This window comes from Meriones unguiculatus, chromosome 4 (assembly GCF_030254825.1).
Source record: "Meriones unguiculatus strain TT.TT164.6M chromosome 4, Bangor_MerUng_6.1, whole genome shotgun sequence".
NCBI lineage: Eukaryota > Metazoa > Chordata > Mammalia > Rodentia > Muridae > Meriones > Meriones unguiculatus.
In genome coordinates this window covers 39,768,405-39,793,171 of record NC_083352.1, presented here as the reverse complement: position 1 = coordinate 39,793,171, position 24,767 = coordinate 39,768,405, and the positions used below count along the sequence as shown (strand labels likewise).

Below are 24,767 nucleotides of genomic sequence, written 5' to 3'. Positions count from 1 at the left end.
AGGTGGGATGCGAGTTAGCCCGTGGGCAGCTCTCCCTCTTCCACATCGAAGTGCGCTCGCCACTGTCGGTTCAGCAAATTCAGGAGAAAAGAGCCGCTAAGCAAAGAAACACAGTGTGCTCAGCTCCTTCTAACGTAGTCTTGCTATCAGCAATTACCGAAAAAAATAAAAAAATAAATAAATAAAAAGAAGCAGAAGAAAGAACCAAAGTGCCCCCATCAAATTAGCCACTTGAATTGCCTTAAATGTCAGGGTAGCACTGATTAAATTCACATGGTAGGGAGGGAAATAAGTGCATTTAAGAAGAAGGGTATGAGAAGGGGGTCTGAGTCTTTGCACAGTTCAAGACATTTAGGTCCTTAACACACGAAAATTGCCCTCTGAAGCAAAAGTCTTTGTAGAAAAACGAATAAACTATTCAATACATTTGATGCAATTCTCGCTCTAAGACTCTCCCAATTTGTTCCTATGCTTTAAAGAGAAGGTGAAAAAAAAAATAATAATATGCTTTTTTTTTTTTTCATTGACTGTAAGGAAAAGAAAGGAAATTTATTTGCACAAGAGGTAAACGCTATGGGAGAAAACTTTTCCACTAGGGAGAACTGAAAAAAAAAAGTACTGAAGCTAATTTTTAGCTGGCTTTTAGAGTGATCTTTAAGCTTGAGTTTTCCTTTTATTTTGTATTAACGTGTGTGTGTGTGTTTGTTGGAGGTGGAGAGAAACCATGTCACGTGCTTTATACGAACGCCCAGAGCAGACCAGGGTGTCTCACCTGTTGCTGTTACAGACCGTGTTAACATAAGGATCTTACGAATACGAATTTCTTGTTGAAAATGGGATTCAGGCCTGCAGAGCTACTGTTCCGCGCATGCTCCGCTGAGAAGGCCGGCGAGCTGCCCGCCAGTCTGCGGAGGTTCTTTTCCTGACGTCATGCCAACCTTTTCTCTCCGCAGACAGGCCAGTGAGAGTCGAACTGGCAGCGTGAAGAAGTTCTCCGAAGCAGGACCGATGTGCGCAGAGAAGGAATGAAGCATGGATGTGAAAGAGCGTAGGCCTTACTGCTCCTTGACCAAGAGCAGACGGGAAAAGGAACGGCGCTATACCAACTCGTCGGCGGACAATGAGGAGTGTAGGGTCCCCACGCAGAAGTCCTACAGCTCCAGCGAAACCCTGAAAGCTTTTGATCATGATTCCTCGCGCCTGCTTTATGGGAACAGAGTGAAGGATCTGGTCCACAGAGAAGCAGACGAGTACACTAGACAAGGTAGGCTCACACTCCAGTAGGATGAACTTAGAGGTGCCCCGGGGTTCAGGCCCCGGAGAGTGACGTTAGTTTCCTTGTCCTGGCTGCTGCTTCTGATTCTGAGATACCCAGTGGGTCACACAGCATACCAGACGAGCGGTAGAAAGGCTCCCACGACCCAGACCTGGGTACTGACACACAAGGGGAGGAGGGCCTCAGCTCCACGTTTATACGTGTGTGAGGTTGATGGTTTGGCACTGATCCAGGTGTGTGTAGAGAAGCCGGAAATGCAAGCTTTTCGTAGTTGAATGAAGACACAGACTGCTATGAGAGGAAACAGGTACTGAGAGAGATCAAACTCATAAAAACCACGTAAGAATAGAGTTAACATTCTAGATGATCTCCGGTTCCATCCAGCCCAGCCCTTCACTGGTGTCCATCTTATACAAGAATGAGCCACGGAAGGATTCCCTTTTCTCCCTACTGTGCATCCTCACACCTTAATACAACGTATTTTTCCATACTATAATGGCTTGGTCACATGCATATATTTCTTGAGTATTTTTTACACTCTTTTTTTTTTCTTTCTTTCCTGTCTCCCTATCTTGCCAGGAAAATAATGACTCCTGTAACTCTAGTTTGCCATCCTAGGGTGACTGATTTTCATACTTAAGACAGCAGCTTGTCTTAAATAAGGCATAGAGTTGTATATTGTCTTGTACGGTATGGAAATGTGAGCGAGATTTCTCCAGCGAAAATAAAACCCTCTTACATGTACGTTTCAGATTCCATAGAATTAGTTCCCTTTGGCTAATTTAATCAGGAACTAGAAAAAAAAATGGAACTTCGATAACAAAGGATATATGTGGCCGTTTTCAGTCACCCCATTGACAGAATGACTATGAACTTGACTGTAGGCCGTACAGAATCTAAGGAACTTTAGAAAGCGACAGTGCAGGACACCTGCCTTCCTTAGTTCCAACACCTGCGCATGGCTCCTTCCTCTTCTGCATTATCAGAGAAGACATGCTCCATAAAATGAGAGGGAATTCATTCGTCTGAATCAGTTTACTTTCTAAAATAAATTAATTTGGTTTTCTCAAGAGAAAGTCCCCCTCAAAAGCATGCTTTGCTAAATACTGGTATGGAATTTCATGAGAGGGGGCAAGATAAGCTTCAGATTTTTAATTCCTTTTGAAGGAGATACAGAACATATTTGGCTGTGTGCTCTTGGTAAGTCAGGGAGCGCTCATAGGATCTTTATACTATCTACTCTAATGCTGAAGCGGTTCCTCCTCTCATATCGTCTACACAGCTGAAAGACATTATCAACATACATTTTTCTCCATTTTTTTTAAAGCAGACAGTGCGTGCCATCTGAACCTTACCTGAAGCCTTGCCCTCCCTCCCATTTTTTTTTAATAACAAAAAAATAACTGTTTAGTTCCACGTTCTGGGAAGAGTAGGAAACCGGCACTGTCGGGAGAAAACTCAGTGGCACACGTGGCAGGGAGCGGCGTCAGGGAGGCTCCTTCCCACCCCACCCAAGCAAGCATTTAGTTTTGGCAGAGCGGAGGATGCTTAAACAGGTTAAAAATAGCTCGCTAAAATGTTCACCTCCTAGGCAGTTCTTAATCCAGTGCAGGCTGTTGTGGTTGACGACCTTGGTGGCGCTTCGGGGAACAAAGAGTGCTATCACTCGCTGGGAGCCAGGACTAGGGAAGGAGAAACTAAGCCAGGGGGCAGATGGGGACCTCTCATCTGGATCCTAGTGAAGTTTGTGGGGATGGGGGTAGTGTAAGGCCGGTTAGCAGAAGAGAAAGGAAAGGCCAGGGCGCTTTGCTCAGAGGTACTGGGCTTCACTGCTCAGGCCCCTGAATGAGAATTTGTTAAAAACATGAGCAGACAGGACGGGGTAGTCCTTGCTGGCATGTGCCTGTGCGTCCTGGGCCACATGTTCTGAGTGTGCTGTTGGTGCTCACCTGATGGGGGCGCTGCAGCAAACTCATCCGCAGATTGGGACAGTAAGGCCTGGAGATGTCATGGCTAGCATCCTGCAGTTGAGACTAGCTGGCTAAACCTCCTGCCTCTGTGCTTAACAAGATGCAAAAAGGTGCAAAGAAACAAGAAGGAAGGAAGGAAGGAAGGAAGGAAGGAAGGAAGGAAGGAAGGAAGGAAGGAAGGAAGGAAGGAAGGAAGGAAGGAAGGAAGGAAGGAAGGAAAAGAAAGGATAAAAGTTTCCTCTTGCTTTATTACAGTAGATTTTCTTCAGTTTCTCGTTAAAACGTGATGGTCTGCATAGTGAGAAGTGAGTCCATCGAAGCCATATCTATGAAATAAAATTGATCTGATTTTCCCACAGGTAGATGAGGATAAGCAGTAGGAAAACCCTGTAAACACACACACACACACACACACACACACACTTCTTTTCTCTCTCTCTCTCTCTCTCTCTCTCTCTCTCTCTCTCTCTCTCTCTCTCTCTCTCTCTGTGGTGTGTAACTGTGAAAACCACAGGTTGATGTCTGGCCAAGTGTCTTTTCCACGGATGCTGGAATCTGAACTCGGGTCCTCATGATCTCACAGCGTGTGAGGCATGTCCCCAGCCTTCACCGCACACTTCTGCTTTGTCTTCCTCGTTACGGCAGGATCTGTAGGTGTAGCGAATAAGCAAGCCTGCTATCAAACTATGTTTTTCTTGAGCAAGCATAATGGAAAATCCTCCCAGGCTTTCTTTCGCTTTGAACCTGACAAATGTCAATTTTTCCTTACTGCCTATTATGCTGTGGGATTAATTATTTAATTGACAAAATGTGCTTCCTGCCACAGCTCCTGACACCTCACACACAATAAAAATGAAAGATTAACAATATTAACAGTAGCCAGAGATCTTTGAAAGAGTTCCAAAGAATCATGCTAATTTAGCTCCTCTGTGGAGTTTTAAAGCAGGCTCTTCCTTGGATCCCACATCCCTCTACTTCTTAAATGACACAAGAAAATGCCATTTCACCTGCAGGAAGGGATAAGTAGAGACCCCATTGATGCAATCACATGGGGACCTCAAATGGAGAAATCCAGGGTTTTTATTTTTATCAACAGATTGTTCTGGCCTGTCATCACATTTGATTTTAATCAGATTTTTTTTATGGCACCACTGACTGGCAGGTGACTCCTGTTAATTACATGTTATATTTAGATCTTGTGAACCTGGGATGATTTCAGTTTCACTGTCGTGGGCAAGTGTACTGGGTCTCACACAGATCTCTCTCACTCTCTTTCCCTCCCTCCCTCTTTCTCTCTCTTCCTCTTTGTCTCTCTTTCTTCCCCCTCTCTCCCTCTTGATTTTTTCTTCTCTCCCTCACTCCCTTTTTGTCTCGGCCTCCCTCCGTCTCTCTCCTCTCTCCCTCCCTCCCTTTCTCCCTCTTTTCTCTCCCCTCTCTCTCTTTTCCTTCCTCTGTCCCCCTCTTCCTCTCTTTGTCTCTCCCCCTCCCTCTGTCCCTCTTTAAATCTCCTAGGGCTTTTTGGGCAACAGTTACTTTCTCTGCAGCTTTGCTGTCTGTAGGTGAGAGGAGTTTGGGGTGACAGTGACACGTTCTGCATTCTTAGATTCCTCTTTGAAGAGAATTTATCTCATCAGGTCAGAGACTTACTTCTTACAAAACAGCTGCCTACCATCAGCCCACAGTTTTGGAGAAGGGACTTTTTTTTTTTAATCCATGCTAGTGCTGTCTGTGCTATGTGCATGAGCCTATGGTATTCCCAAATAGATAGCAATTCCAACGTGGCATGTTGGTTCTAGGGTTGAAATCAGAAAGGCAGTTTCTCTGAGACTAAGAAAACTTTTGTTCTTCCAAACCATAAACTTACAAAGACCCCAGTGCTCTCCCTGAAACAGTCCAAAGCTTAAGTGTTGAATGCAGTCCAGTGCATGAGTGTTGTGTATTTCCAATTTTGGGAATGACCACAGAGAGGGAGGTATCATCATGTCTGTGCTGATGCATAGCTGAGATCAAAATAGGGACAGCATTTGTGAAGAAGGGGAGACAGGGAAGGCAGACTGAAGAGGTTCTCAGTGGTTGCTAAGCATGGCTTACCTGTGGTCTTTGCTGGCTGCTTGGCTCCACCCTTTGGAACTTGCTTTCTTTTTATTCTTACCATGATACAGTTGCAACCACTCCTGCTCCCACAGTTTTCCACCGTCAGCTCATCCATGGTTAGTTCAGGCTCAGTTCAAGTGCGCTTTGGGGAGTTCTGCTGGGGAGAGGTGAGAAAGAGGAGGAGGAGGAAGGACAAGGGTACCTTGGGAGGGTTACCTGCTGAGCGCAGGCTAACTGTGGGTGCTAGGGCTTAGTCATGCATGTTAGGCAAGCACTGTGTCACACAGCCTACTCCACCGTTCATGTATAATTCTAGAAGAGTGGTCGGGCTCTCTAAATGTATGCCCAATGTTCTGGCTTAACGGTGGCTTGAATGATTCCTCTGCCACCCCTCTCCCGGCTGACTGAGCTGAGTGAAGCAAATGAGATGACTAGCTGGGAGGGTCCTGAAGGACCAAGGGAAGCAGGTGCTCTTTACATCTGCACCACATGAGAGTTCAGAGTGGGAGGAGACCAGAAAAATTGTTGCTGTAGTTTGGGGTTCCGACAGAGGCTGGTCTGCCTCTGATATGAAACCTACTTAAGTGCATGTCTGCTTACATGGACACCTGCCTTCTTGTCCCCTCAGGGTGGAGGGAAGGCTAAGCTGATCTCTTCCTTTACGCCTGGCACGATGCGGATGCCAACACGGAGATCTGCTTCCGAGAATAGAAAGGCCTGTCCTTAGGATGTAGTAGGATTTCCTGTGTTTTCTCACAACACCCCAAGAAAACAGCATGCTTAGTGGCACCCAGCAGGCAGTGAGAGGGATAGGAGGCAAAGAAACAGAACAGAAGACTTACAAGGAAAAGACACGGTAGATAAGATAGAGAGATAAGAGAGGACAATCTGAACCAGAGTAAGAAAATATGGAGAGATGGCTCAGCATGACGAGCATGTACTGGGTTTGCAGAGGATCTGAGTTTGAGTCCCAGCACAGATGTTAGATGGCTTAGAACCACTTGTAACTCCACTTCCGTGGGAATCCCACACCCCTGACTTCCTTGGGCACCTGAACTCACGCGCAACATACCCACACACAGATACATATACATAATACACAATTAACTATGTATAATAAAAAAGCAGCTACAGAAACCTGTTAACAATAAAACTTACAACCAACAAAAGCAATAACAATCAAGTACTAGAGAGAAAGATAACCACATAAACATAATTTACAAACCAAACCTAAAATAGGCTGGGGTTATAATAGCTCAGTAGTACACACATGCTTTGGCCCTGAATTTAATTCTCAACACCAAAAATTAAAACAAATACAGTCAAGATAAAATAAATATTTTGTTGAGGAAAAAAGGTGTAGTGTTAGTTAAAATTAATGATTTTGAATGACAAATAAAATTAATACCCAAATCTCACACACACACACACACACACACACACACACGTTACATAAAAAAAACCACATGTGGCACACATATATGACGTAAACACGAGTACAGCCAAGAAAAACGTCCTTCAACTTTAGAAATAAAGTTATTTCATAATTTTCTAGGAAGACAAAACAAGTTGATTTTTTCTTCTTATTTATAATGATGATAATGATAATAATAGATGAATTTCTAATGTGTAAAGTAGAAATTCCAAAAGAATGAAATAATGCTTCTTGGAATAGTAAATGGCAGCCCCAGGATTCTATACAAACAAACGATAATGTAAAAAAGATAGTTTTTCTCACCCATCACTACATTTGCAGCCACGGTCATTCTAACAAAATGCTGCCCAAGCAGAGAACATCCACATATATTATTTATGTGTCATAGAAGCTTATATAAGGAAATGAGAATTCAGGCTAGAGATGAATGTATACAGTTATGCTTAGATTTGATGAAGCGCTGGATAATATTGGAGAAGAATGCGCAGATAGAATATTATCTGATATGGATATAGAAATAAAAAACAATCCTCTATTTCAATTTCTTCAAGCTTTGACACTTTGAATTCGTAAAACAGACAATGGACAGACTACCAGTAGAAAAGGCATATTCCTGTGCATTAACACTCCAGCGTGGAAGTCACATAGGGGGTGGACCCTGGAGAAATGCTAGGCAGTTTACATGGTCTTGTAAGCCTCAAAACAGAATGTGGTGCAGCTGTGGCTCTTCTGGAGACGTGTTGTGATTTGGTGACGTGCTTCACAGAAGAGGGCTAAGAGGAGAGTGGCCTTTTAAACCAGAGATTTAGGGCAACAGATGGCCTCTGGGGTCCCAAGGGTCTAGGCTTAATTATACTTCTCAATGTAACAATTAAAGAAATAAGTACTAGCCAGGCGTGGTGGCACACACCTTTAATCTCAGCACTAAGGGAGGCAGGTGGATTGATGTGCGTTCAAGGCCAGCCTGGTCTACACAGCTAGTCCAGAACAGCCAAGGCAACCTTTTCTGGAAACAACAACAACAAAAGAGCCAAAAGGAAAGAAAGCCATTTAATCCATGCACACATTTGAAAGAAGAATAGGAAAAAGGGGGGGTTCTGGTGAAATCCCAAGTCCATCTTTGGGGAACTGACATGAACTTTAGTTTTAAAAAGAGGAAGAACTGTGACAGGGAACCAGGATGGGTGCTGAAGCAATAGCACAGTCTAGCTGTGGTCTTGTTGATCACTGTCTTGTTTCTATTCAGCAAGGTGTTCCCAAGAAGTCCTTTGCTGGAGTGGACATCCTGTTTCTCAGGAGATCACTCCTGCTCCGTGATTCAGCATTGTCCTCATGGGGCTCTGCTCTTCCTGGATTCCGAGGTGACTGCCAGTTTAGGGTAGTAATTGCTCCTGGGATCTCTCTCTGGCAGCCTCTCCTTTATCTGGTTCTTGAGATGTCATTTGAAAGACTTCAGATGATAGCAGCATAGAAGATAGAGTTTGTTACATAAAAGTAGGAGGTACTCTTAAGGGTAAGAGTGGCCAGTAGCCTAGGAGATCATTGAGAAACAGAGTACTTTCATGGGGTGTCTGTGCCCCAAATCCAAGGGGCTATTATAGGGGAAAAAATAAAAACATTCTCATGGGGAGTGGACAAAGCCAAGTGGACCGTTCTGCTGACTTCCATTTTTAGGCAGACTTTATGCTATTTCTTAAAGTGTCTTAAACAGACAACTTCCTGGGAGGGAATCTTCCTATCTAGGTGATTAACGGGTGCGGCTAGACTAAACCTCAAGGGAGAGGGCAAAAAACATCTTGGTTTTTTGTCAGAGTCTCTTCCTAGATTGGAATCTTTCATTCTTCCTGACAGTTCAGGAAGCCCACTCTCTCCCCAGGGGCAGAGATACAATTCAGACCTTATCCTTTTGACCAGTAATCAAAGTTTTTCAGTTTTAGGTCCTAGCTTTGCGAGGAACTGTGCATGGTAATAGCGTCCCTCCTCCAAGACCTTCACAAGCCACCAATATCCGACTAGTTCAGGAGTTTTCAGGAGAACTAGACATAGACATTGTAAAAAGATGGTTGTCTGAGAGGCCTGCGGTACTGTTTCTTGTCTTTGTGCCTTCAGCCTCGAGGGAGTGAGATAGGCTAGGGCTTGCTAACTCCTAGGGAGACAGTCCTTGAGCGTTTTAACATGACTAAGTGTAGAGATAAGCTGTTGCCCAATGTAAAAGATACACATACAAAATGAATCACAGATGGCAGGCTTCCGTCCTGTTTTGAGTTACATCATTGGCCCAAGGAAAGAGTGAATGCTTTCTTAAAAACGCAGTTTTAAGCTGCATATCATAACCTCTTTGCTTCCACTATTTTCTCACGTGCCAAAGCGCCATATCCAGGGTAGCACATCCTGAAACCCATCATACATATTAGCCAGAGATGGTGGCTCATGCTGGAAATTCCAGCACTCAAGAGGCTGAAGCAAGAGGAACACTATGCTTTTCAAGCTAACTTGGGCTGCTGTCAGCACAAATGATACACATTTGGGGCAGGTAGAGATTCAGAGACCTCTTCCAACACTGTGGGCTATAGAATTCGAGAAGAGACAGCAATGGAGTCAGACTGAGGGACCAGGAAGGGGAAAGATGCTGGGTGAAAACTCACCTGTACAGGCACCGAGATGGACAGGATGAGGCTGGAACTAAAGGTGATCACAGATCTCTGCAAACTCCAGTGGTTTTGGGAAAGTGCTACAGAAAGCCGATGGGTTCCAAACTCCCAGCTCATCTAAAGGGAAGGAGGGGAACCCCTTAAGAAACAGAGCTTTCTCCAAGAGAAATAATTGCTATCTTGCATTCATGTAGTAATGAAAAACACGCATTTGAATATGAATGTCAGGAAAGGAAGGTGATCATTAGGGGAATGAAAAAGCACAATAGACCTACCTAATTAGCAGGGGGAAAGGGGAATGAATAGCAATCTGGCCAAATTAGCAAAAACAGCTCCCAGGAAAAGGAGGAAACAGGGAAAATCATGAATAGTCATAAAGCAAGATGGAAGGAATCACGTCTATAACACACATTGTATGAAATATAAATGTTCAGAACTTTGACATAAGCTGTTCACCTGGTTCATAAAAGTTATTGCTATTCACAAGGAACAAGCTTAAAATGCTTTCTAAAAAGCTTGAAAATAAAGAGATGCCAGTTTAAATGCATGCAACAAACAAAATGAGGGTGGCTCTATTAGTGTCTATAAAGGTAGAAGCTATTATTTAAAAAATTTTAATAGGAAAGGGGGTAGCTCTGAGGTAGAGTATTTACATGTGTGCAACCACGCAAGAAAAGATGGACTGTGAAGAGGTATTCTTTCTCTTCTACTGCACACGTTAAAAGGTGTAGTCGTTAAAGTTCAGTATTAGAAAGAGAGAGAGGAAAAGAAGAAGCCTTGTTAAAGCACACTCACAATGGGACATTTCCAATCAGCCAGAATTAAAGGAAAAGGTTAGAGAGCAAGCTGAGAAGGATGGGCCTGTGTACGGATAACCCTCAAACTCAGGAAGCTGAGCCAGGTGGATCATGAGCCTGAGGCTGCTCTGGACTCTCTCTTGAGCTATATTGTACACATGTTCAGAAATTATAATGCTGTATAGAAATTATTCAGGCACAGAATTATGGAATGATTTTAGAAATCAGTTAGGTAAAGGATCACAGAAATGAAACAAAATATTCATTTGAGATTTTATACTGAAAATGTGATCACAAAATATAGTAAAATGTTAAAATAAATAACAAAAAGATAAGCAAAAGTGCGTTTTCTCCCCATGGATTATTACGTCCATTGATTGTGACAAGAAGCAATAGAAAATAAAAATAAAGTTCTACTTCTAAAATGTAGAGAAGATGCTAAAAGCCATAATAATAGGAAAATATATTGACAAGGAATGTTTTTAAAGAATAAAAAACCAACAATGAAGGAATTTACCATTCATCTTAAGAAATGAAGAAATAAGAGTTTGGTGGCCAGTATAAATCCAGAATTAAAGACAAACAAACAAAAGCGCTGATGCTTTAGAAAGACTAGGGCTGGGCATGGCGGTCCAGGCTGTCTTCCTACTTAGAGACAGAAGCAAGAGGACCTGTTCAAGACCCTGCCTCCAAATTAAAAGGGAAAAAAGGGGGAGCATAATTACCTGGAATGCGTGAGTCTCTGGGTTCACTCTCTTGGAGTATTCAAAACAAAACAACATAGAGACTTCGTGGTAAGGACTCAGAACAAAAATCAGGAGAAATGATGGAGGGATCTCATCAACTGAGAACATGAAAACACCAGAGGAACTTACTGCTTCTCAGAAATGGTGACTAATCCTATTTCAGAACCTTGAAGAAATACTTGTTAAAAAATTAGCCATGAGTACATTAGATCCGAGGTTTAAAAAGCTTTCTGGCACAGTCCTCCTCGAGCGATGTAGGTAGAAGGCAGATTGTGAAACTGGCAGAACCTTGTTGAGAGCACGAGGCAGCTTTGGAGAGAAGCTGTGCAGACACCATTGCTTCTCAGTACTGGGTAAAACTTTAAATCATTTTATGCATATCAAAGCCGACAAATATATAAAAGTGAGAGTCTAACAAATCAAGTTAATAACCAAGTGTTTATTAATCTAATAGACAATGCAAAGCTCTTTTTGGCATTAGAAAATCTGTTAACATAATAAGGTTAATAAATCAAAATAAAAAACATGATCTTATCAATAGATGATGGAAAAGCTTTAGATAAAATCTAGAGGCCATTCTTTTTAAAATAAAATTAAGCCAAAATAAGAAAAAGCCCTTTTACATAAACATCATGGTGAAAATGATATTTGAAACATTGAGACAGCAATCTAAAGAGGAGATACCAGGCTTTTTCATTTAAAATCGTAGCAGACAGATGATTCACCTAATCTCACAATTACTAATAAAATTATTTTGATATTTTGGTTTCTGCAATAAGAAAAGAAAAACAGTGGCTACATATTTTGGAAAAAGTTAAATCAGCAATTTTTTTTTCAATATGTGATTATATGCTCACAAAAAAATATGCCTGTAGAGTATAGAATCTGAAGTGCATTTTGGCATATAAATGGATACAATATAGACAAGATAACTACTATAATATAAAAGTTAGAAGTATAGACTTGAGATCCTGGTAACATGTGTTTGAGGCCATTATCTATGTGGTGGTTTTTATCTTAGCCAAAGTGCTTGTTTGGGGTAACTACTTAATTTTTCTGTGCTTCAATTGTCTTTCTTTTGTGTTTTGTTTTGTCTTTGTTTCAAGTTTTATTTGTTCATTTTTGTTCTTAAAAATAACTTTCACCATATAGCTCAGGCTGGTCTTGAACTCAGTATATGAGTCAGCTTGACCTTGAACTCACAACCCTGTCCCAACCTCTGGAGTGCTTGGATTAATGGGCATTTTCTTATGTGTAGCTTTTGAAAGCGAGTACAAGTATGTGAACCACCTAAAACACTGCCTGCATTTTATCTACTGTAATTATTAAGAGACCATGGTAATTGTTAAGTGATCACTGGCTACATCTGGACGTAAAAATGGTGCCGCCATAATGGCAACTAGCAGTATAGAACTCTCGGAAAGAAATTTTATGGGAATGACGTGGAGCCTGATAGGAAGGTCTTCATCAAATATGGCTATACAACAAAGTAAGAGCTGAGCGGCTAGGAGGATAGTGATGCGGGGGAGAGGGGGGAAAATGTCAGTCTGTAAAAAAGCACCTCTCACCAAATGAATTCACAGAAGTGAAAGCCACTGAATGATACCCCAGTGGGTCTGGACTATTTTAAATCCAAGTAAGTGGTTTTAAAATTCATTTGAAAGAAGGAGAGTCTGAAATTAGCCCCCAAAACATATGTAAAAAGTGAACAAGGAGACTAAAGTGGCCTTGTGTGTTCTATCTACTATAGTATGAGGCACTGTATCATGTCGATGTGTTGCTGGTACAAAAAATAAGAAGCAGATCAGTGTAGTAGAATTAAATTTTAGAAATAGAGCCTAGTATATAGGGAAACTTAACACAAAACAAAAAAAAATCTAATTCAGCGGGATTTGATAAATGGTGCTGGCACAACTGGTTATCCATCTGGAAGAATATAAAATTGGACCCATATCTCTCAACATATTCAAAAATAAATTAAGATGGATTAAAGACAAATGTGAAAAAAAAAGCATTAAGAATTCTAGAAGTTAATTTGAGAGTCGGGGTAACCCGTGGATGGCTCGGGCCATGGGCAGGAGAAAGCCTCCAATGCAGTGGCTTAAACACCTAAAGGAATTATAGCCTCGCCAATAAGCTGAAAGGCAAATGGTCCGAGGCTCAAAGCTGCCACCCGGGGACCACGATCCTACGGTCTTCTCTGCTCTGCCATTCTTAGCTCGAGGCTCTCGCCCTGTGGATGCCTGAGCAGTTGCCATACTTTCCGACTCCTGCAGAAACCAGAGGGAAGGCAAAGGTCTGGGGCTTGTTCTGCGCGTTGAGGTGTTCATCTTGACACCCTGGAGACTTTTTGTAGCAACTCCCCCCTTTTCAGAACTCTGCCAAGTCTTTTTTCTTAGCTTCAGGAAAAGAAGAAACGTTTTATTTTATTTTATTTTTGTCCCAAGGCTCTTATAACAGAGCTGGCCAGGAGAGAGTGGTTGTTAGTGTATACAGCCTGTCTCCCCCTAAAATAGAGGGCACTCTTTCAGAGGAGGAAAATATGCTTCAGTGATCATATGTATTCAAAACCATCTGCATATAAACTAGAATACCCACAAATAAAATCACTACATTAAAGAAGACAGGTTTCTGACCTATTCTGTATAACAGGGTTTGAGAGATGGCTCAGTATTGAGAGCACTCATTCCTGCAGAGGACCTGGGTTCAATTCCCAGCACTCACACGGTAGCTCCCAACCATTTGGAACTCCAGTTCCTGGCAACCCAGCGCCCTCTTCTGACCTCAGGAAACACCAGGCAAGCGAACAGTACACCAACATGGATGCGGACAAAACACTCGTGCTCATTAAAAAATAAATATGAATCTTTGTGCTTAGAAAGAAGGGCAAAGAAACAACACTGACAAAGAAGTGAGTCCCAAGAGGTGCCATCCAAAACTTGGTTCAAGGGCATGTGTAAAAGAATATGAAATATATCCAATAAAATTTTATTTACACAATCCCCGATAGCAACATTTGGGATTTTGAGAGTCCCTGGGAGAAAGAAGAGATAACAGCATATCGACAGTGGTTGAGTTAGGAGTGTGGGTCTTTGAGGGGGGACACCTCCAGTCTTAAATCTCCAAAGGCCAAAGGCAGAAAATAATCTCTGCTCTGGAAGTCGTTCAGTCTGAGAGTAGGAGGCAAGAAGCACCCCCAGACACAGAGCTGAACAGAGCTTTGTTTCTGGCAGGAGCCAGCACACGCACACACATGAAAGCACGCCTGCAAGAACATGTTAATTGGTTCCTCTGCTTCCTATGTCTGCCTGTGAGACAAGGTCTCACATTGTAACCCAGGCTGTCTTGGATTTTACCCTGTAGCCCAGGCTGGCCTTTAGATCCAACCCCTTAAGTACACTCACTGCCAAGCCTGGCTTAGTTTAGCTTTTTAGATTTAGCCAGTCTCTCCCCCGCCCCCCCCCCCCCCCCGTGCTAAGGGGAATTTTAATCCTTCAGATACGTAATTTTGTCTAAAACTATTTTCTTCGTTCCTTCTTTTGAACTTCCGTATTGTTCTCAGCATTGTCTCGTGTTCCATTGCCTGCCTTTTTTTCTCTCTACATAGACTTTCACAGCTGAGAAAGCTTTACCACTTACTACAAATTTCCTACATGTGAGGAAATCTGAGACCCAGACCTGTCAGAGTACTCACAAAGACAATAGCTGCTGAGTTCCTGGGATAAGTAGGGTGGTTTCAAACCAGGTTTGTTTTTTTTTTTTTTTTTTTTTTTTGTCTGCTCTTTCTTTTTAATTTCTACTACAAAACTACATTAAAAAGCTAGGTATGTTCTGGGTTATATTGAAATAGGCAGAATGTCTTGGGTTACAAAAATACTAAAGATACAAGAAATCTTGATGAATTAGACTTCAAAATAAAATAGTCCTGCTTACAAATAATACCTTTAAGGAAAGGAAAGTGCAAGCTAAAGCTGCAGTCAGTGGAAAAAAATAATTTCTGTGTGCATACAAAGAACTTGCATATAGGACAGATAAAAGAGTGCCTATAAATCATTTATAAGGAAACCTCTAAAAGAATCGTTACCTAAAAAGTATACAGATGTCTAATGTATAGGAGAGGGGGTACTAAGCATCATTAGCCACCAAAGGGATAGTGATTAGAGCTAGCCTGTGGTACTCTAGCTCATCCTCCAGAACTGCTGGAATTAAGAAGAACAAGTCTGGTTGCGGTAGGTGGTCAGTGATTCTTGCACTTTGGAGGTAGAGGCAAGATGATCAGAAATTTCATGTTAGCCCAGGAAATATAGTGAGAACATGTGCCCCCCCCAAAAAAAAGTCTCCATCTGTTACATAGGCTAAAGGAGCTTGCAGCCAAGCCCGATAAATAAATAGTTCAATCCCAAGTCCCAAATCGTGGAGGAGGGAACCAACTCTTCTGACATGTGTGCTGTGGCAGGCCTACATGCACACACACACACACACACACACACACACACACACAATCCACTGTGGCTGTTTGGAAAGGGTAATAATTGGCGGTGTCACTTCAGGGCGAGTGTGGAACAATGTCGCTCTCCTACCCTGCTGATGGAAAGTGAAATGTAAATTGGCACAACCACTTTGGAAACTGGAAATTTCTTGCAGGCAGTTAAAAATAACTCCCCCTTCCACAGTTCAGGAATTCATCTCCCAAGTATTTACTTGAAACAAATGAAAACATGTGTTCATATGTACCATGTTTGTAATGGGCCCAGAGGAAGATCACAGGTGGACAAATGCACACGAGTGCAGTATATTCGCTCAATTGAACATGACCCAACAGTACCAAGGAATGACATGTGCCAACATGGAAGGGTCTCAGGAACATTCAGCTAATCAAAAGGATCCAGAATCCATGCCACATGGTGCCATTAATGTGGCTCACAGAACACACAGGAGTGATCTGTAAGAGGCAAGAGAGTACTTGTCTGTTGGTGGTTGACAGGGCGTGGAAGAAGTTGGTGGGTTCTGTGCAGTGGTGCCATGTTTGGTTTGGGCTTGGGCTGTGTGCGTTTCTCACAGCACAGACAGTGTTATGCTCTGGGTTAATGAGTTTTACTGTGTATGAAACTTTCTTAAACAGTAATCTCAAAGCTAAACGAAAAGTAGACATGGTCAAACAGGGGTAATTGAATGTGGCACGTTTGGGGCTCATAGTTTTCCTCTCATCCAGTTTCAGGAAGGGTGAGATTCCATTTGGTACTGTGTGCAGTCACGTGGTCCCGCTGAGCCATAACCACAATCCTCACTTAAAAACAACCTCAAAGCTCCACAAAGCTCTGTGGAGTAGAAGCATTTTGCACATTACAGTAATAACACACTTGACATGTCCCAGATTAGGCTGCGAGAATTAAGAGGTGGTGGAACTTGAGTGGGAATGTTTCCTCAGTTTCCTACTAGTGGGTGAAGGGAGATGACTGTCACGCTATTACTAAAGTGATAATGTTTAAGTGCTTCTGTGTAGAGCTATGTTCCAGATAGACGAAAAGAATTGAATTCGAATTTCTTAAAATGTAGGACAGGAAGGTTATACATATAATTTTAGAATGTCACAAATAGCATTGGGCAGATATAAAAATAGTATTAATAAGTCCTTTGATTAAAATACTAATTACGTGGGGCTGCCAAGATGGCTCAGTGGGTAAAGTTACTTGCTGCCAAGTCTGAAGGTGTGAGTTTGATCGCTGGGACACGCATAGTGGAAAGAGAGAATGGGGGCCTTTAAGCTGTCATCCGACCTCCACATTGCGACACGCATGTACACTCGTGTGTGCAGTCACACACACAAATACATAAACAGAAGTTAAGGAAATAATATCTCTGTCTCCCTGAACCATTTTAACTCTGGCTTTGGGAATAAAGCGGAAAAAAAATACTTCTCATATTCTTCTTACTTATATTTTGTTTATTTGTATATTTTTAGAGTCTGAAAATATATTAAGCTTTCAGACATACTGGCAATTGTCAGAGGAAGAAGATTCAAGAGCCAAGAGGAAAATGCTTTTAATTTTAAAGACTGAAATTTGGTTTAGTCTTGGATGCCATTAGAGTGAATAATGGGAACTGATCCTAGACTTCAAAAGAAATATGGGCATATGGTCTTACCATTTAGCACTTAATGCCGCTATGAATTTCCAGTTAGACCCCAAACTTTTCATTTCCCAGTGTTCTCCCTCACCTCTGTCATCAGACAAAAACGAAAGGAATCCAGGCCCTGTCTCGTGTTTTCTGTTACACCGGGGCTGAGGAAATTTAGCTCGGTGTGTGTGTGTGTGTGTGTGTGTGTGCGTGTGTGTGTGTGTGTGTGTGTGTGCGTGTGTGTGTGTGTGTGTGTGCGTGTGTGTGTGTGTGTGTGTGTGTGTGTGCGTGTGTCTCAAAAATTGGGTTTTATAAAAAGAGACAAAAACCTGAGGCATTAATCAGATCTACTAGGCTAATTACTGCAACTCCAAAGTTTATTACTTTTAAATATTAACTGCTTGAAATGATTCATTTGGAGATCAAATGATTAATCCTTCTCCCTCGCTATAAATGTCAGCGGCGGGATTAAAGGATTTAGATGGTCGTGTTTACTCAACCTTAAATTTCTCTACTAAAGACTTGAGTTAAGTAGCCCTGGTTTATCACTGTTTCATGTTAGTGTTCCCTCTTAGCTCCTTCTTTTAGCTCCCCTACCTACCCGATTGTTAACTCATTTTGGCTAAGTAGGCAAGCTCTTCTTTCAGGCTTGGCGGTCAAGCAGCTTTGTAGATTACTTACCAGAAGGTGTGAGGAGATAGAGGTAGTTTAGAGCCTGCCTTGGGACACAGTGGGAGTAATCCTTTCCCCTGCCTTGGCCTTTATGGGTCTGATGTCTTGAGCCCACAGCTTACCGCTAAACCTGTATCTGGTTCCTTGCCATGTTGCCAATTTTGGAGACGGAATGTGGAGCACTGTGATGCCGCTTCAGTCACAATTATTAAACACCTGCTGCTTCCTGCCGAACCCCGTGCCTATGGAGACCAGCACCTCCCACGGCCTGCCTATCAGATACCAGAAGATAGGTTGTAGGGGTATTATCATTTCAGGGTCTTGGGTTGTTCTAATGGCATTATTCATAAGTAAAAGAGCAAAATAATTTTCAGGATACCTTCTGCTAAAAGAAGTATTTGAGCACTGCTGTGTTTGCAGACAGTTGCTAAAATCGGTTTTGCAACGTTGAGTGCATAACCCCTTCAGGAAGACTAAGAGTTGTTCTTCCTTTAAAGTCAGGGAACTCAAAACCTAGGTTTTCCATTTGTTCCACCCCACCTTCCATTCACTATTCAGGTGAGTCCCCTCTCCTGGAAGTCCCATAGATCTAATCTTAAAAGAAACAGCGACATCCTTTAACATTCCCTCTTATCCTGAGTTTTCTTCTTGATGAAGTACCTGGGGTGTTTGCATTCTGACCCACCCACCTCAGTAGATCCACCTTGGTGAGCACCTTGAATTTCTGTGGACAGAGGGGCCGCCCATAGTTGCATTCAGGATGATTGTAGAGGGGACAGCCTACTCAATGCTCTCCACCTTCCTAAGGCTGCGATCCTTCAATGCACTTCCTCATGTTGCGGTGACCCCCCCCTCCAACCATGAACTTATTTTTTTTGCTACTTCATAATGGTACTTTTGCTACTGTTATGAATTGTAATGTAAATATCTTACATGCAGGCTATCTGATATGCAACCCCCTTTGAAAGGGTCGTTTGACCTCCAAAGGGTCATTTGACCCACAGGTTGAGAAATGCTGCTGCAGAGATTTTCATTAGACTGGTGATTGTAGTAATTGCGGGGCACAGAGGTCACTGTCGGTGTTCTCTGGAAACAGGATTATTAGTGTGGAGGAGAAAGATATGCCATTTTCCTTCATCCAGAGTGGCATAGAGAGTACTCCTCCACCAACGTGGCACAGTTGGATGGGTGATGTTCAATGCCGACTTGCCTGAAAAACTTGAAAATTACATGTGATATTGGTCAAGTCAGCTGTGACATATCTGTGAGGATATATGTTCCCAGAGAAGAGTAACTGAGAGAGGAAGATTAACTGACAGTGCCCTTGATGGGCAGCACCACCCCCCAGGCCAATGGCCCAGTGGGATAAAAGGAGAATAAGAAGAATGCCAGTTGATTGTTGACATTGTCCCCACAGAGGACACCCTTCGCCCCAGCACTTCAGGCTCTCCCCTGATGTTTCCAGATGTGTCTTGGTTCCTAAGACCCACAGCAGATCCAAACACAATGAGTCTCTTCTCCCTGCAAAGAGGGATGAGCCCAGGCCCAGCACCCGGAGAAGAGGAAGAGGCAGATGAGCCAGCCTGCAAGGAAGGAGGGGCAGGAGCAGGCTCAAGGTCCCAGCACAGGATTTGAAGTGTCCCCCACACAGCACTTATCATTAGGGAGCCGCAGTGAGGAAGTACTCTCAGCCCTGTGCACTCAGAGGACCTGGGGACCAGACACTCTCATGGCTGAGGGAGAATGCAGAGACACACACAAGAACCGGGGCTAGAGCTGGCTATACAGGGTTGGTTCTGGGTGACCTTGAGGATTTTAGGGAGCTTTGGAGGTTCCTCGGTGGTAGGGACTCCCCAGTGGCCCAAGTAGTGAGGAACTCAGCTCTGCCACACAGCCAAACTTTGTCTACCCAGAGGGGCCTCCATGTAGCGGGGGGGGGGGGGGGGGGGCACGTGGACACTACTGGGTAGGTGATCGTACCTTTTGTCTGCTTCCTGGCCCTACCTGGCATAAGCTGCTCTCTTTTTCCACGAGAGACTGATTGCCCTGGAACTATGAGCTGAAGTAAATAGATAAATAATAAGCTCCATACTTTTAAATTGTTTCTGTCAGGTACTTGGTCACTGTGGTGATAGAATATTGAAAAATAAGGGCTAGAGAGATGGCTCAGTGGTTAAGAGCATGTGTCATTCCCCTGGGGGGGGGAACAACCTGAATTTGGTTCCCTGGACCCTTACTGGGTGGCTCTCAACTACCTCTCATTTCAGCATCTATGGATCCAACACCCCTTTCTTGCCTTTGTGAATACTTCACTCACTTGTATACACACACTGAAAAAATAAAATCTTAAATAAAGAAAGAAACAAATCGTTTGAAACGCTAGGGCTAGAACTCAGTGATAGAGCACTTTCTAAACATGCTTGAAGCTCCAGGGTTCAATTCCCAGTACCAAAGTAAAATAAGATTTTGTGGCATATTTGAGAATAGGCATTCTATCAACAAGTGGCAAATTTGACATAAGAAAGGTAAAGTATAAAGTAGGAAAAATGATCTTTGTGTGTATGTGTGTTTCTATTACTGTGTTGTCATCTTACATTTTGTGAACACACTAGAAAATGGAGTCCAAGTTAGCAGGTGCACATGCTGATTCTACCAGTACCTAATAGAAGACTGTAGTTTTGAACTACTGAAAGAGTATCACTCCATGCCTGAGAACAAATGAACCCAAGAGAGCCAAGGGAGAAATAATACAATAGAGGGGTAGATCATTTTATTTTGGTGTCATATTTATACTGATGCGTCTGTCCACTTTTCATATTTGATTTATGGTTATAACTTTGGAAAAATGGATTTTTTGTTGTTGTCGTTTAAGATGATCCAGCAGAGGTAGGGGTGCACACCTGTAATCCCAGCACTCAAGGAGGCAGAGGCAGGTGGATTACTGTGAGTTCAAGGTCAGCCTGGTCTACAAAGCAATTCCAGGATAGCCAAGGCTACACAGAGAAACCTTGTCACAAAAAGCCAAAACAAAACAAAATGAAACAAAACCAAAACCAGATGATCCACGTGTGAATAAGGAAAACATACGCGCCATACACGCCTTCATGTTTTTAAAACAGGAAGAAGTCTTGAAACACAGCTTTTTCTAGAGGAGGTGGTTTTGAATATTTTAAAAAAAATGTTTTGAATTTTTTATTTGTTTTTAGTTTTTGAGATAGTAATTTTGGGGGAAAAAAACCATCAAACCGATTTTGGTTTGTTGTTCTCTGTTTTGTTGTTTGTTTGTAGACCCTTCTAAACGGACCATCATAAGTTATTTATGTCTCCTCCTCTTTATTCATGCTTTAAAAAAAAAAAAAAACAAGCACATTTACATCTGTTGGTTCTCTCTTTCCTCGCTTCCCAAGGGGTAATCATGCCATATACACTATTGTGCAACTGACACTTTCAACTTGAAAATAAAAATATATATGCATGGCTTTCCTCCAGATCTGAAGATATAAGTCCAAATTTCTGCTTTAAGTTAGCCATGCAATGTTCCATAGCAAATGTATGCATCTCACCCAGGCAATCACTCTCTGGTAAACATTTGTTTGGGTTATTTAAGTTTTTGCATGCATGCTAAAATTTTCTTTTAAATGTTTCTTTTTGTGTACGTTGTGAAGCGACTTTGTGTAGCATGTAGTTATTAAGAGAAATCATCTGACGGAAGAGTTTGTAATTTCAGTAGGAAGGCATTTTCTAGACAAAGGGATATAGAATGAATAGGGTGTCCTGGCATGCCCATGGAAGGAACAACTTTCAACAAAGAGCTGTGATTCTGGATTTTCCTTTTGAAGTCATTACCAATGACCCATATTCCAAAGACTCGCTGCATATTTTAGACCATGTTTAGAGTGCGCTACGCTAGGGAGGAAACTGGTAGCAGTGCGTGCTGGTGAGGATTCGAACTTAGGACCCTCGGGCACTGAGGATGGGAGTAAGACAGTGCATCTCGTGTGGAGAACATCTGGCAGATGTTCAGCAGGGCAAGCATCTGGCCACGCTGTGGCTCAGCAACTTCTCTCCTCGTTATAAATCCAGGAGAAATGAAGACATACAAACCCCAAACCTTGTGTGCAAACATTCCTAGTGGTATTTTCATAGTACCCTTCAAGTAGGAACAACTCAAATGCCCACTGACTGATGAATGGATATATGAAAGATGATATACAAGTACATCGTAAAATCCAGATAGAAGAAGGAATGATTTTCGGATGCAGTCTAAAATATTTTTGTCTTTGTTTTAATTTTTCCAAAATTTGCATTTATTTATTTAAAGATTTATTTACTTATTTATACAGTGTTCTGCCTGCCTGTATGCCTGCAGGCCAGAAGTGGGGATCCAGAGCTCATTATAGATGGTTGTGAGCCAACATGTGGTTGCTGGGAATTGAACTCAAGACCTTTGGAAGAACAGCCAGTGTTCTTAACCTCCGAGCTATTTTATTTACATATTTATTTGTTTGTTTATTTATATTTGTATGTGGTGTGCATGAGCATACATGTGCTAAGGTGTGAGTGTGGACACTTTGTCAGAGGACAACTTGTGGGATTGGTTTTCTCCTATACCACTTTGGGGTGCACTGATGGAACTCAGGTCAAGCTTGGGGCACGTGCCTTTTATCCTGAGCCATCTCAAAAGCCACATTTGAACTTGAAAAATATGGTGCTTGGTGAAACTAGCCAGTCACAGAAGGGCACACACCGTAGGATCTTCTCTGAGATGTCTCACATCAGCGTATGTACAGATAGAAGTTCATCAGTGGCTATTGAGGGATAGCAGAGGGAGGAAGCTGGCAGAAAAATGTAAGATAGCTCATAATTATGGGATCTTTTATGGTGATAATAAAATCATTCAAAATTGTGTTCATATTTGCAGGAGTCTGTGAATCTCCTAAAATGTATTGAATTGTTCGCCTTAAATGCATGCATTGCATGGGCTGAGAATTATATCTCCCCAGAGCTGCTTACTCATATAGCTCAATTGCTTGATTGCTTATCTAGCATGCATGAAGCCCTGAGTTCAGTACCCACTGCCATATAAAATTCAGCGTAGCGTTGCACAGCTGTAATGCCAGTGTTCAGAAAGAGTAAGGCAGGAGGATCCAGGTTCATGGCACTTGTAGTGGGAGGATTTTCCTCCTTGACCCAAGCCCCCAGGATAACTTGGCTCATGAGACTCAAGATAATCATTTACAAATAGCTAAGCCATGTAGTTAGGCTCTTATCTGGCTATCTCATAACTTAATAACCCATTTATACTAATCTACATCCTGCCACATGGCTGGCTACCTGGGCGTAGGTACCATGCAGTCTGTCTCCTTCTACTTCCTGCCTCAGCTATATGCCATAGGTTTTTTAAATTGACAGGTGTTGCATCCATGTAATACACAAGATATTTCTTCTGCAGTCACTCTCAGTATGGAACTGTGATGAGTACCAGGCTAACCTAGGCTCTAAGATACCCTGCTTTGAAACACATACCACAAAATAAACATATAAATAAGTGGGTAGATAGATAGACAGACAGAGAAAGAGAGAGAGATAAGCAAGCAAGGAAAGAGAGAGAGAGAGAGAGTGTGTGTGTGTGCCACTTGTTCTCATAGTATTTTAAAATGTCATTTTTAGGAAAGTTCCTGATCTGACTAGGTTCTAGGTACTTCAAAAGATAGGAAGACAGGCTGTATAGCTAACCCATTTTCCTGATTCTCCTTTTTTATTTAAGGCATAACTGCTATGCTGCCGTATTTGAAGTTTTTATTCTTAAACCATCCTGTCTACTTTAACACATATCCCAATTTCTTTTGTTTGTTTGTTTTTTGTTTTTAAGAATAAACTTATTTTAAAGTGATGCAGCCTGCCTTGGTTGTATTTATTCAATTTTTTTTCTGTATAGATTTTTCAGTTTATGAGTATCATAAAACAGAATTGGCTAATCTCATCCAAGCTAATGTTGCATTTTAATCACAGTGCATTCTGCCCTCAGGTACGCTTTGTTCTTACTACAATTTATTGTTTTGGTCCCGTTTCAAATTGTAATGGGCAGATCTGCTACTGGCCCTGCTGATCAAGGTTACCAAAATTCAATGTGCAGCAGATAAAAATAAATACTTATTTGCCAGTTTTAGACAAGCAATTAATATAAAACTGTGAAGGGCAAAAAGAGAAGTTAAATTAATGGTGTCAGAACTACTGCAAAGAACATAAGGCTAATCAGTTGTTGTTACATGAAGCTGAAGCTAATTCTCCACACATCCTTCAGGTGTTTATTTTTTCATAGAATTATCTTAGTTGGCTTCATATGTGTCTGCTTCTCTGTGCTGCCCCCATCCTTCCCTAAGACAAAGCCAGGTCCCTACCAGCTGTCTCTTCTCTCAGCCAGGAACTTTCCTCCTCTCCATCTCCTCTGTATTTGTCAAAACTGCATGTGTTTCTTATTAAGGATAGCCTGTCTTACAAACATCACTAGGTCATGGGAAATAATCTGATAGACTAATTACTCAAGTTTAATGGTTAGTTCTTCCCATGGGTAATCACATTTATGCAGAGGGTCCTAAATATCAGGAATGCCTAGCTGAAAAAGAAGAAGCAATAGCAGTAGAATCTGAAGAGTAGAAGCAGGTCTCTGGTGGAGCGTTTTTGTGTGTGTGTGTTTTTTTGTTTTTTGTTTTTTGCAATGATGGCAGACTACTTAAGTAAACACTAGCTTTGCTGGTGGAGTGGCTATTTGCAAATGATTTGAAAATGAATACTTAAATTCTACGTCCCTCTATAATTATTATGTTCACCAGTATATTTTAAGGGATTTCTCGCATTTACATAAACCACCCCTCCCCTTCTTTAATGCTAGGTATATATCTTGCACCATTCAAACGATAATCAAGTGTTACACTACTGAGCACATCTCTGGTCCAGAGACCATCCCCTAGCTCAAGTCATGAACACCCTGACAGATGTAGGAAAAAGA

General features: G+C 42.1%; 1 protein-coding gene and 1 long non-coding RNA gene across 17 annotated transcripts in view; one reads left to right on the top strand and one right to left on the bottom strand.

Moving 5' to 3' along the window:
• The window catches only part of Tenm3 (teneurin transmembrane protein 3), a 2,741,632-nt gene that overhangs the window by 2,300,228 nt on the left and 416,637 nt on the right, over positions 1-24,767 (top strand). For all 16 annotated transcript variants that reach the window (XM_060381770.1, XM_060381769.1, XM_060381766.1 and 13 more), the window contains one exon: positions 954-1,264. In XM_060381770.1, coding sequence (XP_060237753.1) covers positions 1,033-1,264 — 232 coding nt within the window. In that variant the 5' untranslated portion in view covers positions 954-1,032. The remainder of the gene's footprint in view (positions 1-953; positions 1,265-24,767) is intronic.
• Positions 3,734-9,529, bottom strand: LOC132653631 (uncharacterized). The gene is made up of 3 exons (XR_009591383.1): positions 9,421-9,529; positions 5,338-5,494; positions 3,734-3,894 (listed from the first exon to the last, which is right to left on the bottom strand). It is a non-coding gene; the product is annotated as an uncharacterized LOC132653631 (long non-coding RNA).